The 15120-nt window shown below is 36.2% G+C and overlaps 1 protein-coding gene across 2 annotated transcripts in view; it reads right to left on the bottom strand.

Moving 5' to 3' along the window:
- Nucleotides 1-15120, bottom strand: part of EPS8L1 (EPS8 signaling adaptor L1) — a 77458-nt gene that overhangs the window by 8410 nt on the left and 53928 nt on the right. For both annotated transcript variants that reach the window (XM_072425859.1, XM_072425860.1), the window contains exons 6-15: nucleotides 14538-14687; nucleotides 14370-14452; nucleotides 10641-10878; nucleotides 8184-8268; nucleotides 7969-8018; nucleotides 6740-6866; nucleotides 5942-6030; nucleotides 5775-5849; nucleotides 2602-2750; nucleotides 663-798 (exon numbers count right to left, since the gene is read on the bottom strand). In XM_072425859.1, coding sequence (XP_072281960.1) covers nucleotides 663-798; nucleotides 2602-2750; nucleotides 5775-5849; nucleotides 5942-6030; nucleotides 6740-6866; nucleotides 7969-8018; nucleotides 8184-8268; nucleotides 10641-10878; nucleotides 14370-14452; nucleotides 14538-14687 — 1182 coding nt within the window. The remainder of the gene's footprint in view (nucleotides 1-662; nucleotides 799-2601; nucleotides 2751-5774; nucleotides 5850-5941; nucleotides 6031-6739; nucleotides 6867-7968; nucleotides 8019-8183; nucleotides 8269-10640; nucleotides 10879-14369; nucleotides 14453-14537; nucleotides 14688-15120) is intronic.

Below are 15120 nucleotides of genomic sequence, written 5' to 3'. Positions count from 1 at the left end.
TATATATATATATATATAAATATATATTCATATATACTGTGTGTATATATACGTGTGTACAATATCTTTGAACGACCGTGTTGTTATCTGTATGTACAGGATCGGTGCTATACGATCGTTCGCAGATATCGTGCAGGATCGTTCGTCGTTCGTTTACAAACGATAATAATTGGAAGTGTGTACGTAGCTTTAGACTGTCCCTCAGCCCCCTTCAGAACCTAAATTTCCCTCCCATTAGCAATGGGGCATATTTTCTTCCAAATGACAACCTGCATTGAGGCATATTTTCCTCATACTCTCTACAAGTGGTGGGGCACTCATTAATAATGCTGGATTTATATTTGATTTAACTGTTTTATGTAAAGTATCTATTGCTTTTGTTATAGTAGTTTTTTAAAAACCTCCATGTTAGGGGGCCCAAGGTTGCAATGCTGCCTATGCATTCTTAATCTGACTCTAGTTTATGACAGGTCTTTTACTGGCAAAAAGCTAGTTTTGAGCAGAGCTGGAAATTTACAAATCAAACTGTGATTATATAGTAAATGTGTCTCATTCCACTTCTTATTCCAATTATTATTTATAACAATAAAAATATGTATCAGAAAAACTACAAAGAGGGGATCCTGACAATCAGCTATATTGACTAAAATGTCAGTTGTTACCTGTGACCTTAATTCCTCATGACGATGCTGTAACTCCACTGGATCATCCCAGGGCTGGCCATTAATATTACTTGGTACCCATCCACTATAAAAAGTTGGTGTGTATAGAGTACAGTAGTCACGGGGGAAATCCATCCTTTGGAAATCAAAGGTGTTTGAAATAATTAGCCAAAAAAAAAATCAGCTGATTTTGTTTTATAACCTTTCATTAACACAATGCATTATGACATTCTACATGCTTGTTAAAATAGAAAAAAAATATGTATTTTTTAGTCCTGAAGTGAACAAATAAAACACACATCAATGCAATATGTTAAAATGCACATAACCACAATACAATGCATAAAAAAGCAAATGTAACACTTTTAATGTTTTTTCCTTTTTTCCCCAGTTTTGTTCCGTAAGAGTAATGATTTGGTCTGCAAAAGCTTACATCTAAATATATTCTTTAAATGCTACAAATGATCTAAAATCTGCTTTGTATGACAAACGGTCTTTAAAAACCCAAATTTTACTTTCTAAAAGTGAGGTGATATCAGTACTGGGTTGTACAAGGCCTGTGCAGAAATAAGAGCTATAAAAGGGATCCAGTAGAACCTCCCACTATAGGCTGCCTACAGAAAACATTATTAATAATTTGCTTTCTCTGTTGTTATCATTTTATTTTTATACTCCTCTAGTATATATACAGTACACACCAACTCATCAACTATATGAAATTGTTAACAAAAACCTAAGCTTTGTACCTTTATCTTTCTTTTCTGTAATTAAAGAGGACCTACCACTGAGAAACATGTAACCTTACTTTACCAAATATAACTGCCAAACTGTCTGGGTGTAAAGTTGATCTTGTGGTTTCAGTAGATTCAGTTACATACTATTATTATTAAACAGGATTTATATAGCACCAACATATTACGCAGTGCTGTACAATAAATAGGGGCATGTAGATAACAATATGTGTGGTAATTAGTTGAACAACCTGAGCTCCATACTCAGTGATTCAAAAAGTATTAATAGCAAAAGGCAGTATTAACATCAAACAGGCAAAAAGTACCTTTTAGAACCATGTCAGACATGGCAATTTACATATTCTCTCAGTGAAAGGTCAGCTTTAAAGATAAGCATTTTTAGACTTTAAGGTTCAACTAGCAGTATAGTAAAGTAGAGAGTTTATGAATCTTTGCTTTTTTACACCCCTTGTTAGGGAGAGAGACTATTTCCATGTAATCTACTCCTGTATGCTGTTTTCCAGTCACTGTGTCTGATGTTGTCCCACAAAACTGCAGTTGTTCCTTAATATTACATACAGCTTTAAGGCATTCACTAAACCTGTCATTTAAATAATTTTTGCATTTAAAATGTTACACCAACCTCCAGCCATAGCAGACATCTTCAATAGCTGGATGCTTTTTATACCAATTAAGTCATAAATGCTTGCTTAGTACCACTCCAAAGAATTAAAATTTTAATTAGTAGAAATAAGCTCAACATTTTTACTAGGGTGGCTAACCACTGTTCATACACATGTATAAAAGGTGATTTAAATGTAAACTTCAAAATAATTATATGTTCTCTGAATATAAATTGGAAAATTGTAATGTCTAAAATTACGCATGCATTTTGCATGTTATCACTTATTGTTTCTCTTTTGTTTGTTTCTCAGCCAAACCACCTGTTTAGGTTTTGCATGATTCTCAAAATAGAGGCAATTTTCCCTCTCATCATTATTGTACTCCAGCTGTGAGCCCTTACTTAAGGAAACATTTCAACCACAAAATGATTGCTGAATTTAAAAGTATTCTACTTTTTAAGTACACACAAATATAGTGACTAATTTATCATAGAAAAAATTGCAAAAAATTTGGGACAGACACATAAAATGACCCCCACTATTTTACTTTTGCTTTATGACACCCCCCCCCCCTCCCCCGCTCACCTTGGTTTTGTCCAGTTTGGTCCCAGGGAATTCCATAATTCTAGTTCATTTTCATCTAAAAACTCATTAAGAAAACCCACTGCTTCCTTGGTTAGCATTGGGCTCCTAATTCCAGCAGCCATATCCACGCCCCCAGAACTGTCCACAAGCTGGTTGAAAAAAAAATAAATAAATAATCAGTTTTACCCAGGAGCACCTTTTGGTTCAAATTAGAAGCGTCTGTAAAGTTGTACGTTATATTGAAAGGAGAGGAACAACATACCCCTAACTTTGCTATGCATGGCCTAATAACCCATTTCTACTGACATGGGTAAACAGTTAAACTGGCCAAAAGCACACACAGTATATGCCACAACACAGGTGTCAAGCACAAAATACTCTTTAAAATATATGTAAAAATATTATCCCAGTGCACAGAATAAAGTGGCCAAGCCTAATATTAGTGCACAGCCCCGCATACATTGTGCAGGGTTAAGGAGTATGTAACCTTCTGAGTTGGTGGGTGTCAGAAACGTGTAGCATACAATCAGGAGTGTGTAATGTACTCTCTCTCTCTCTCTCCCTCTCTCAAAGTATGAGCAAAATGAGATTGTATGTGCCAGCTTTGTTAACAGTAGAACAGTAATTTGTTGTACATTAGGAGAGGGTAAACGGCTTGGAGAGTTGGACTTTTGTCTGTATCAGATCTTGGACAGGGTAGGGGAAGACCCTATGGCAAATTTTAATTGCAGTTTATGTACCTGCTGGGGAGATTCACGTCTCCATTTTGTCTTTATAACTACTGACACTGAGATAGAAAGGTAGGTGTTATGACAGTAAGAAAACGAACAAAACTTAAATAGGACATTTTTTTAGAGGCAACTATTGAATATAGGAATTCCCATAAAAAGTTTTTGCATAATATAAAAGCATGACTAAGTTCAGTTTAAGTACATGGATTACTTACAGCAGATTTCAACAATGGTCACATTGCATCTGGTAGCAGAGATCATTTTTTTGCCTACCTAAATACTCTTAACTAATTTATTTAGATCTAGTTTTATTTCTGTTGAAGGTAGGTTACTGTTCTTCCAGACCCAGATGCAGGCACTTCTTTGCTGCATTTTAGGTATAAATATACATAGGATACCAACATATTATTTTTATTGTGCTCAAACAATAAGCAGGCAGTGTATGTTGCAGGACAAATCAACTTATTCTAGATGACTATAAGCCATGTGATATAATATGGAGAATACAAAAGAAAGCCTAATTACTGATTAAAATGCATGTAAAAGATGAAAGATTTTTTGGTTTTATTGGTTTAAAGTACATACCATGGAGTCATTCAAAAAATATGTTTGGGGGGAAAAAATAACTTGCTCATGCATGCTTGAAGGTGTATTAACTTATTTTTCTAGCTTAGTGAAAATAATTTATGTTAATATTTTCCTCACAGAATTATATAATAGGGTTAGTTAACAAGTGCCTAATTCAACCAACAGTAAAGACTGACTGAAACAGATATTTACCATTCAAACATATTCAACTTTTGATGCAAAACAATAATGTTCACCCATAACAACTAATGTCTATCTTAGGAATAATATTACTACAATCACTGTAGCAAATATACATCATATTGTGTAAACTATTTACACTGCTGTGTATAAGCAAACCTTGTTAAAAAAAACAGTAGGTAACCTTAAGCTGATGAATCTACAGTTTTCCCGTAGCTGTTAATTAAAATAATTTAAATTAAGTCTGGAAGTGTTGCCAAAAAGCAAATAGAACAAAAAGACTAGTCACCAGTGTTTATTCTAGGCTACCTGCAGTTAATATTTCTGCCTTTGTCTTTTATGAATCGTGTGTGCAAGTTTACATCTTAGTAGAGGCAGGGCTTTGCATCATCTAGCCCTTTTCTTTCCAACCTTACTGTACCTAGCCCTCCCCTTTCATTGTTTTATTCATGTAAGCTCAGCATCACATATAGATAATACGGTTTCCTGTAGTCCGCATGCATGGCATAGAGAAGCACAGACACCTAATGATGATGTCACCAAGGCTAAAATAATGTATGTACAGAAAACAGAAATGTTTTATTGAATAATTTTATTAGCATGGCAATTACCTGCTAATTTTTTTGATGGATTCCTGACAGGACCTATGTTTCCGGTGTTCTGATATGTTACATAGTAGGTCAGGTTGAAAAAAGACATCAAGTCAAACCACTAGGGAAACAAACATATCCCAGATATAAAACCCTCTGGACATAGTTGGTCCAGAGGAAAGCAAAATACCCCTGGTACAGTTTGCTTCAACAGGGGAAAAAATGAATCTCTAATTCCATGAGGCAATCGGATGTTCCCTGGATCAACAGTCACTGTTATTTTTACTTTAAAGCCTTAATACCCAGCTATATTCTGTGCTTCTAGAAATCATCCAGCTTTTTCCTAAAGCAATCTATAGTAGTTGCTGAAACTACTTCCTGAGGGAGCCTATTCCACATTTTCACAGTCCTTACAGTGAAGACTCCCTTCCTTATCCATATTTAAACGTATTTTCTTTCAGACGCAGAGTGCCCTCTTATTCTTTCTTGTTCTTTAATGATCTCAAAAAGAATAATTGGGAAGAGAGTTCACTATATGGACCATTTATATAATTACAGAGGGTGATCATATCCCCCCTTAAACATCTCTTCTCAAGAGAAACGTCACAATTTTTGTTTCTAGATGTTACCTATAACATAGCAATATGCAGTTTTTGAATTTGGTTTCAATTAAAAATTAAAAAAGTTTACAGGAAATTTGAGGGTCTTCTCCTGGAACCCTGTCCATTTAAAACGGACCTATCACTACATTTTGACCACCACGGTGGTAAAGATTGAAGGGGAACTCCATTAAACCTATGCATTGAGGTAAGGGTGCTTTATTACACAAAAGTGCTATGCCTGGAACAAATTACTATTAATTTAGAGCAGCCCCTAAACATATACAGTAGGTTCTAAGGAATCTGCACTGCAATTTACAAGAAGCTCCAACCCTCCAATTAGGCAACCTGCTCACTAACCTATCAGAAATAAACTTTTAGGATCAACGTCCAGGAGGTAAGTCAAGCATTCCTGATCTAAGGATGTAAATATTCATGTTTTGCTGAAATATATATGTTTCTGAATTCTTTTAGCTTTCTCTTACCGTTCTAAGTGGCCCAAATAAAAAGTGAACAAGCTCCACAGAACTGGGATTCATAATATTATTTTTAAGTCTTGCCTGCAAAAAGAATTAAAAAAAATAAAAATTAATAATCACCAATAAAAATTAAACCAAATTCTACAGCTTTAAACATGGTATTTTTGTCATACCAATAAGCAGAAGCAGTATTTAAATTTCTGGACAGCATCTTCATACTCATCCAGCTTTGGAGGCCTTGCTCGAAGTGTCAGCAGACCCTCTGTGGAAATACACAAAATAAAAGTAAATGAGATATGCTAAATCTAAATATTAAATTACACTAAAAACTAATGAAAACCACAGATTTTCAGGCAAGCAATCAAAATGCTGCCTCAAACTGTAGGCAACACATTCACATATCAAAGGAAATAAGGTGAAGGTTCTTGTCAATCATTTATTTTTATTAAAACATAAATTCTGTAAAGAGTAAAGAGTTTTAGGAACCTTACAATCTTAACTCTAGAATTATTTCAAATTACTCTCACATTTTTTGCCAAGAAAAGTAATTTTCTGTAAGTTAAAAAACAGACCTCAAAATGTATTGACGCCAACTTTACTTTGGATAGAGTAATGGAAGGTCTGGGAATAATGCCAATGTATTTTTCATGTCCTAAGTGTTTCTTTTCATTTTTGTCTGGTCCAGCAAGAAGTAAAAGGACATCTCTTAACAAAAATCTCCCACTAAGACATCCGTCGCCAGAACAAATGTCCTCATTGTTATTTTCCTTTGATAGTCTATCTTCCCCAGTCTTGAAGAGCTTAGATAAATCAAACCCAATGGCTCACCAAAATGGAGAGGATACACTTTTATCGGTGAATCTGGGTGATCCAGCAGCTCACATTTGGATCACCTAGGTTCACTGATGAAAGTGGATCTTCTTTTATCGTGGAGAGCTTTAATAAATCAAGCCCAATGTGTTTATCAGTACCTCCGGCTTCTGGTTTTTTGCTTCTTCTTGATTTTTTTCTTTGGTTGAGAACTTTAAATGCTTCAGCTGATTTTTGGAGCTTCCCCATGAAAAGTTCAATGTCATCAAAGCAGTGATTCAGGAGATCCTGCGTAAAATGCATATACAAGATTACATTACCATGGTGCATAGTAAACAAACATGGTTTAGCCTAATCTGTCTTCTCTTATCAATATTCTAAATAAAAATGCTTTAAAAGCAGCAGTTTTGAACTTGCAGTACACGGTTATTAAGAGACTGGGAATTTAGCCCTACAGGGTATCCCTGCGCCTAGCAGTCCCTTGGGGAGATGTCATTAACTTAGTAAACTTAATCCTAGTAATAAAAACAGTTACAAGCAACCATGTATTCATATACTTTTTTAACCATAATTTAATATTATGAATATTCTAATTGTGTCCTGAGGATTCTCTCATCTCTATATTTGTTTGTACATTTTTAGTATTTGTCATGTATTCATTTCTATATTACTAATATTCATTATCAACTACCATCCACGATTAGGGCAGGTTCAGCTGTACCTACATGCTTTATTGCCCATATACAGTACCCAAGTTGCACTAACTACTAGGCTTGACAAAAAAAATGTGTCCCTGAAACAGGTATCTGCTAGTACCAAAGGAACAAACCCTGAAGTAGACAGATTATTGACCATGTGCTCCATTGCCAAGTAAAATCAGATAATTATCATTACAATTCTAATTCACTCACTGGGGACTTTTAGGTGTTCATCATTTGTGGAAGGGGTGAATTGGTGTGTTTAAACATTATTGTCAAACAATGTAAAATTAATATTTACTTTCATAGGATTTTTTTATGAAAAAATTCATACAATTGCTTAAAAAGTGGTTGTTATGGTTTTTAGTTTTGTTTTTGAATCTCTCATGTTAGTCTTTGCTTGAAATCTATCATGAGTTAGCATGTGTTCAATCCATTATTGTTACCTTTGCATAATAATATTGGTTATGTCTTCCAAGTAATTTTAGCTAATAATGTAAGATTCCGTGTGACCAGAAAAAATGTATCTGACCAACAAAGAACCTCCAATATTGTAACTGTACGTTTTCTATGAAGATTTAAAAAATATAAATACAAATGTGTGGGTATATATATATATATAAATTTATATATATATATATATATATATATATATATATATATATATATATATAATGGCTTCAGATACTTACCACATCTCGCCCAGCCCGGAGGGCAGTTAGATCCTGAGTATCTCCATCAACTGTAAGAACAAGAGTAAAGTGACTATATGTCCCCAAACATTTACTTCACAATACCCAAAGTACAAATGTAAATTTAAGATTATACTGAGAATTTCCATTTAAATCACAAACATTTTCAGAAGACTAGAAATAAAATTTGTAAAGGGATGTTCATAGTGACCTACCTACTGTTTCTGGGACTGTGTTCCTCTCTTGCAGTGGACTCTGTGAATTCTTCTCAGTTCTAATTACTTGGCTGTATATTGCATCCTATACACAAATTAAAATTTTTAAATTTTTAAACGAAAACAGTACTAGATGCAGGAGTAAAACATTTTTTTTATATGCCACCGAGTCCTAATGAGGAGGAGATTGACTGGTGCAATGGCACCCCTGGAACAGCAAAATGGAAGAAAATGCACACAATGCAAGATGTTTTGGTACAATATATAGAACCAGAAAAAAACGTTGTTTGACTGGGTATTTTCAAGCAACTTGATTTTTGTTACAAATGTTCATGTAAACTGGAGTATTTTGGGTAGCAGTGAGCATAGTATGATTTCCAATATCCTAAATTGTAATGAGAAGCACAAGGGAAATTTTCCATTGATAAGGGCTGCTCCTATGTTCTATGACTTAGACTGACATAGATTATTTATATAATATGGATTGTTTCAAATTTTTAGAGACTGTCCTGGTACAAATGGACTAGTGCAGGACCAACATAGTACTTATCTTTGAAAAGGGAGCAAAATATTTGCAAAGTTACTACAGTCTTGTATGTTAAATATCTATAGTTGGGAACATACTAGAGGGTAAAAAAAACACATGGAAGTTTTTGCTAGAAATTAATAATAATATTATAAATGATAGTCATCATCGAGACATGAACAATCAACATTGTCAAACAGTTATTTCAGTTCAGTGGCAGGACCCTTACTTCTTAACACATTTATAAATTATAGCATTTGGGAATAAAAGTACCACCTTTGTTTGCAGATGCTTTCAGGATAGATATTGACAACATGTCACTTAGGCAGGTTCAGATTTACTCTGGGAGCATGCGATCTGGCATGGTTCCCAGTGACTGGAACTCACAGGATTAGGAATTTTTATCCGGGATATCTGGATTCATTTCCCTAGTGGTAGGACTTGATGGACTTATGTCTTTTTTGTACTTAACTATGTAACTATGTAACCATAGCACTGGTTCCTAAAGAACCAGTGTTTGCACATTTGATAGCTGGTGCCACTTACTGCTGTCCCTATTTATTCTCTCTGGACAGGCTGCTAGGGGAAGCTACATGTAGCGCCTACCCAGAGGCAATGGATTCCTGTCATAAGGGAGCGGTAAATGCACCAAAACCTCATGGCCAGTGTGAACAAAGAACCTTACTTACAAGGAGACCTGAACGCACTATTTGATTGGGTAACTAAAAAGTGAGTAATGTTTACAGCTAGTTCAGTCTGCAAGGTTGCAGTGTGGTTACTCCTAGCTCATACCCATGGTTAGTTCTTTAGACACTACATGTAGCATCTCACCCACAGTCAATCATAGCAAAAAAGTGAGGACAGCAGTAAGCAGTTCAGTATTGCTCAATGCTACCTGCTGTAAAATGTTCAAACGTTGATACCTAAAGAACTAGTGGTGTGGCAGTCAGCCTGATCACCACTTTATATATGTTCAGATGGCACTCACCACATTTAAAGTGAAGAAAGCCCTGGTCCACAAGCAGGATCCCTGGTGTTTTTTTTTTAATTCCCAGTTTGCCACTTTATAAAGCAGATACCAGTCACTCCATACAAGTGGCTTTTTAAATTGAACTTCTGAATATACATTTATAGTTTTTTACAATTTTTGAAGCCCAGGTAACAATAGATGGATTGTTAAGATTAAGTGATTATTAACAGTATTTGCCAGTATATGGGGGAAAAAATGAAAATATTACACAACTGCATTAACACAAATTATCACAAAATAGGTTAGGATGCATTTCTAGTCCATTTACTGGACCATATGAGGTTTCCATTCTTGGAGTTACAGATTGTCAGTGAATCTGAAAAGAATTCACCAGGAAACTGATCATAAGGTTCGGATGTGGAACAATCAAATATGTTGGTAGATATCAATTTAAAGTATACAAGCTGTATTGTGTATACAGTTGAGCACATCTGATCAAAATTCCAATCCCTTCTAACCAGGAAGAAAGATTTGAAGGACAGAATCTTTTAAACATGTTTAAACAATTGATCATGTGTACATCATGTTGAGTTGCTACCAGACTGCAAAATTGGCAACAGATCTGTTTGTGTATACTAAGGCTTATACCGTTCTAATGCAATGCATATCAAACTTAGTGATCACACTCATGCATAGGCATACTGGCAACATGTGTAGTGTACTGACAATGTATACTGAAAAGTAAAAGTCACATTGATCAATCAGATACATCTGTTGGTAGCTTAAGGCCATTAGTAGGCATAGTGCACTAGTAAACTTTTTATGTGGCTTTGACAATCTGCTGCACTTTAACTGTAATGGAACTACAAGCCCAGAAAACCAGACAGTTAAGGCAATATACATTTCCTAAGCTGCTGGCATGACATAGGCTAACACACTGACCACATAATTCTATACATACCTGTGAGGAGTCACTTGACTGTTTCTGGTGCTGCTGCTGTTGCATTTGAGGCACAGGATTAATAATGACTTGGGGATTCAGTGGGGAGACTGAAGGCTTGACTGATCTGCGCTGGGATTCTCGTTCTAGAATCTCTAAAGGGGTCACATAATGTATCTGAGGCTGTTTCCACTGCCGTTGAGGCTGAAATGGACCTGAGCTGCTGGGACTCTGCTCATTAATCTTCTTCTGGTTATTCCTTAAACACATTTAAAGCAAACAAAAACTTAGATAATATCAGAGCACATGACACATTAACAAAGAATGTAATGCAGAGCAAAGTTTATTGGATAGCTCAGGGATGGGACTAGAAATTACTGGATCACTCCTAAGCCCTGAAGAATTCTACACATGATTAATGAAAAAGAAAAGTTCTGCTGGTTTAAAGACATCTGAATTATATACAAGCCTGAGCTCTGTTATTAAAATTGGGAGTTAGCCATAGCTTTGAAAATACATAAAACATGATATTTGAAACATGATCCTTGCCTAACTCATACAGTCAGGATTTAGGTGCAAAACCCCTTACAAACATTGGAAAATGATTGGGGAAGATCCAGTTAATTGTTTGATCGTGTTGCTTTGTGTCTGTGTCTAAACAGAACTTCAGAAAAAAAGCTTTTGAAGTACTTTTGAACAAACTAAAAAGGTAGGATTTCACTTTAATCACTGTGAGGTGAATATGACCAGAATGGGGTATATCATCAAAGACACAAATACAAAAAAAATGAGAAATACATAGGTGTTTTGTTTGTTGTCGGTAATCTCCTTTTAACCACCTGGGCGTTACACTGAGGTCTAGATTTCTGTACCAAAAGTGTTACAGGTTTTCATGCAATTTTTTTTTTTTAAATTGTAGACCTGTAACTTACAGAAATATGTCCGAATAGGGTTCTAGTAGATATAATGAATATAAAAAAGCCGGCCGGCTTCTTGTTTCAGAGATCACCCGGCGCTGGAACGAGAACGACGCTGGATGATCAGCGGGACCAGGTAAGAAACCGGCCGGCATTCTAACCTGGTCCCGCTGGTATACGAGAAGGCACCCGACGCTGGAAAGGGAGACCGACGGACGACGATCGACGGAGGACGACGCTGGAACACGAACCCGACGCTGGATGAGCACAGGGGGACCGAGATTTTCCCTACATTAAAATCCCCACTTACCTGGGTAAGTGGGGATTTTAATCTATGGAAAATCTCGGGTTTAACGAAAAGAGCAACTTTTTTTAGCCCGCACGAAGGTCGGGCTTAACGGCAAGGAGGTTAAACATGCAACAAGGAGAACAATTTTGAACAAAATTTTTGTTGACTTCAATTTTTAAGCTTATTTACACTAAAATAGGTATGCCGATTCTGAAAGTGCAGTTAGTTTTCGATTGCGATTACTGTAACGTGGATTTGTATAGGCTATTCATTTACACGCAAGACAGTGTGGTCAGAGGCTGCTCTACGTAGTGAATAAGCAAAATTTATTTTGCTACTTACACATGTATTTCCTTTATTTTAGATCATGTCTGGCTCTGCTGTTTCTCGTCATAAGTGCCTAACCCTGATTCATTTTGTTATATCTTTAGCAGTTTCACCATTCCCAGTCAAAGGGCGAACATCAGCACATTTGTAGAGCAAGCCTATTTGGCATATTTCAAAGTTAAAATTGGTGATCAATATAAGTCTTGGGCCCCTTATAATGTGTGCAAACAGCGTGTCAAGGGTTTACAAATGTGCACAAAGGGAACACGTGATAGGATGCCACTTGGTATACCTATAGTTTGGAGAAAGCCAGGAGATCATTTCAGTGACTTACTTTTGTAAAGTGAAAACTTCAGGATATAACAAGAAAAATAAATATAACATAGAGTATCGTAGTCTACCATCGGCTATACGCCCAGTAGTTCATTCAGATGAAATCCCAGTGCCGGTTTTCGTTACGCTACCCTCTCTTGAAGAACATGATTATGGTGATGAACTAGGTCACAACAATAATGAAGAGTTTGAAATTGTAGAAGACTTTGTTGGTAAGGGATTTGATTAGCATGGGTTGAGTGATTTGGCACGTGATTTGGGACTATCGGAGTAGGCTTCAGAACTCCTAGCATCAAGACTGTGTGAGAAAAACTTACTTGAAAAGAGAACAATGCAATATCACCAACACAATTAGGTCATCTGTGTTGGCCTTAAAATGGTATGTTTTCTTCTTGGTCAGCAACACGGATACACCAAGTATCCCTGTTATCCGTGCATGTGGGACAGCGGAGCTCGTGAGAGGCATTGGGTGGAGAGGAATTGGCCTCCAAGATCTGCCCTAAAACCAGATAATTCAAACATTCTACATGAGCCACTTGTTGATAGAAAGAATAATAAAATCCTGCCTCTGCACATGAAACTGGGTCTGATGAAGCCGTTCGTTAAAGCTTTGCCAACTGAAGGAGACTGTTTCAAGTACCTAATTTTGGCATTTCCTAGCCTGTCATTTGAAAAAATAAAGGCCGGTGTGTTTGATGGTCCACAGATTCGGCAGCCCATCAAAGATGAACATTTCATCAGAACAATGTCGGAAGTCAAAAATAACTCTTGGTTATCATTCAAAGCACACAAGCAAATAATTACACAAATGCTTGGTGCAATATGAGCATTAAGGTACATTTTTTGCATAGCCATCTTTCTAACTTCCTGAAAAACCTTGGTGCAGTCAGTGATGAGCAGGGTGAACGATTCCACCAGGATTTGAAGGTCATGGAAGGTATCAGGGTAGATGGGATGTACATATGATGGCTTACTATTGTTGCAGCATCTGGTGGGATTGTCCTAACACTGAACACTCCAGGAAATGGAGTCAACCTGTAAAAGCTGATAAGGCTTAATCAAATTGTGGAATTGTGTTTAGTCTGGCTGGATAAGCACAGTGGGTATGCCAGGTAAACAATCATTATTATCCATCCATTATCCATTACCCATCCATCAGTGTATACCCACCATGATTTCTTTACCCAGTTTTGACAGGTTACTTCACCTACTTCACCTTTCAATACTAGTACACAAGCAATTTTAGACTAGTTTTCTAAAAAAAAAAAAAAAAAAAAAGCAGATGATTCTAAGAGGATGAAAAGAAATTACATGGCCAGAATCATCTGCAAGTCTGGAATGGCCATTATCTATCTAGGTGGAGTGACAACCCTAAAATGTTTTCAATCCTTTGACAAATGTTTTCAATCCTTGACCAAATCCATTCCAAGTTCTTACATGATAGTCTATCTTCTCTTGTAGAGCTTTAATAAATAAAGCTCAATGAGTCACCCTATGTTATTATTATTATTATTATTATTATTATTAATAAACAGGATTTATATAGCACCAACATATTACGCAGCGCTGTCTATTACGTCATATTATGCAGCCATACGTCTATGGGTACCTTAAAAGTGTGTGCAACCAAAATGTTTAATTGCTAGCTTTGAAGAGAATTGTCCCTTATCTCTGGGGGTTATTTTGTCAGGGTATGTCCTGCTGGACATTTCCTTTTACTTGTCTAAATTATGAGAGATTCCCAACATAGGTAGTTTCCACCATATTTTTTCCCATACCACAGCTTTTATTTTTAGTTTTGTTTACCAATACATTTTGTGATTTGTCTGAAAGGAAAATTGATTCTACTGACCAATTATATTGCAATAATTATTGAACACATACCGGAGTGCTTCGGGCCTCTTGGAAGTTTGTCCACTTTTTAAATCAGACACTGCACTATTAATATCTTCACTAATCAACTCTGCCTAGAAAAGGTAAAAAATAGATGATTGAGGTTCTGTTGTTCTTACTGTAACTGCTCAATAATAGTTCTCAGAAAAGATATCTTACCCCAACATCATCACATTGGAAGAAGTGGACATCAGCTTTGGGCTGGTATCTGTCCTGGCATACTAATACCAACAGAGAGCGGTTCCTCCTTTCTGGTAAAACAGTGTCACAACGCTGGATTGAGGAGATAGGGAATACCTCTAAATCCTCCTGCGAAATGAAAAAGAAATGATCCTACATGAAAGCATTTGTGTCCAACAATCCACAGTTCTACAAACCGTTTTGCCATTTCACATGAGCTTTTTCTATATATTCTGATTGACAACAAAAATGTTAATAGCGATAATATACTGTTATCTAGGGCCAGAGGCCACAATAATATCCAGCAGGTAAAGAAACTCTGTCATTTAAAGGAATGGAAGCAAACTGTATGACAATTTCCTGCGAGTAATGCCAAAGCAAGTCCATTTCTACCTCTTCAACATTTCTACTGGCCAGTGAGGTATGGAAGGGTTAATAAAAATGTGTGGGATTAGGTCTTTCTTTGTAGGTCCACACTATCAGAAACACAAACAGGCATTAATATCCATAAATAGATCATAAATAGAGCTGAGTTGGAAGTGTGACAGAGCTGAAAGTGTGG

This window comes from Pyxicephalus adspersus, chromosome 11 (assembly GCF_032062135.1).
Source record: "Pyxicephalus adspersus chromosome 11, UCB_Pads_2.0, whole genome shotgun sequence".
Taxonomy (NCBI): domain Eukaryota; kingdom Metazoa; phylum Chordata; class Amphibia; order Anura; family Pyxicephalidae; genus Pyxicephalus; species Pyxicephalus adspersus.
This window is presented reverse-complemented; position numbering and strand designations above follow the sequence as displayed.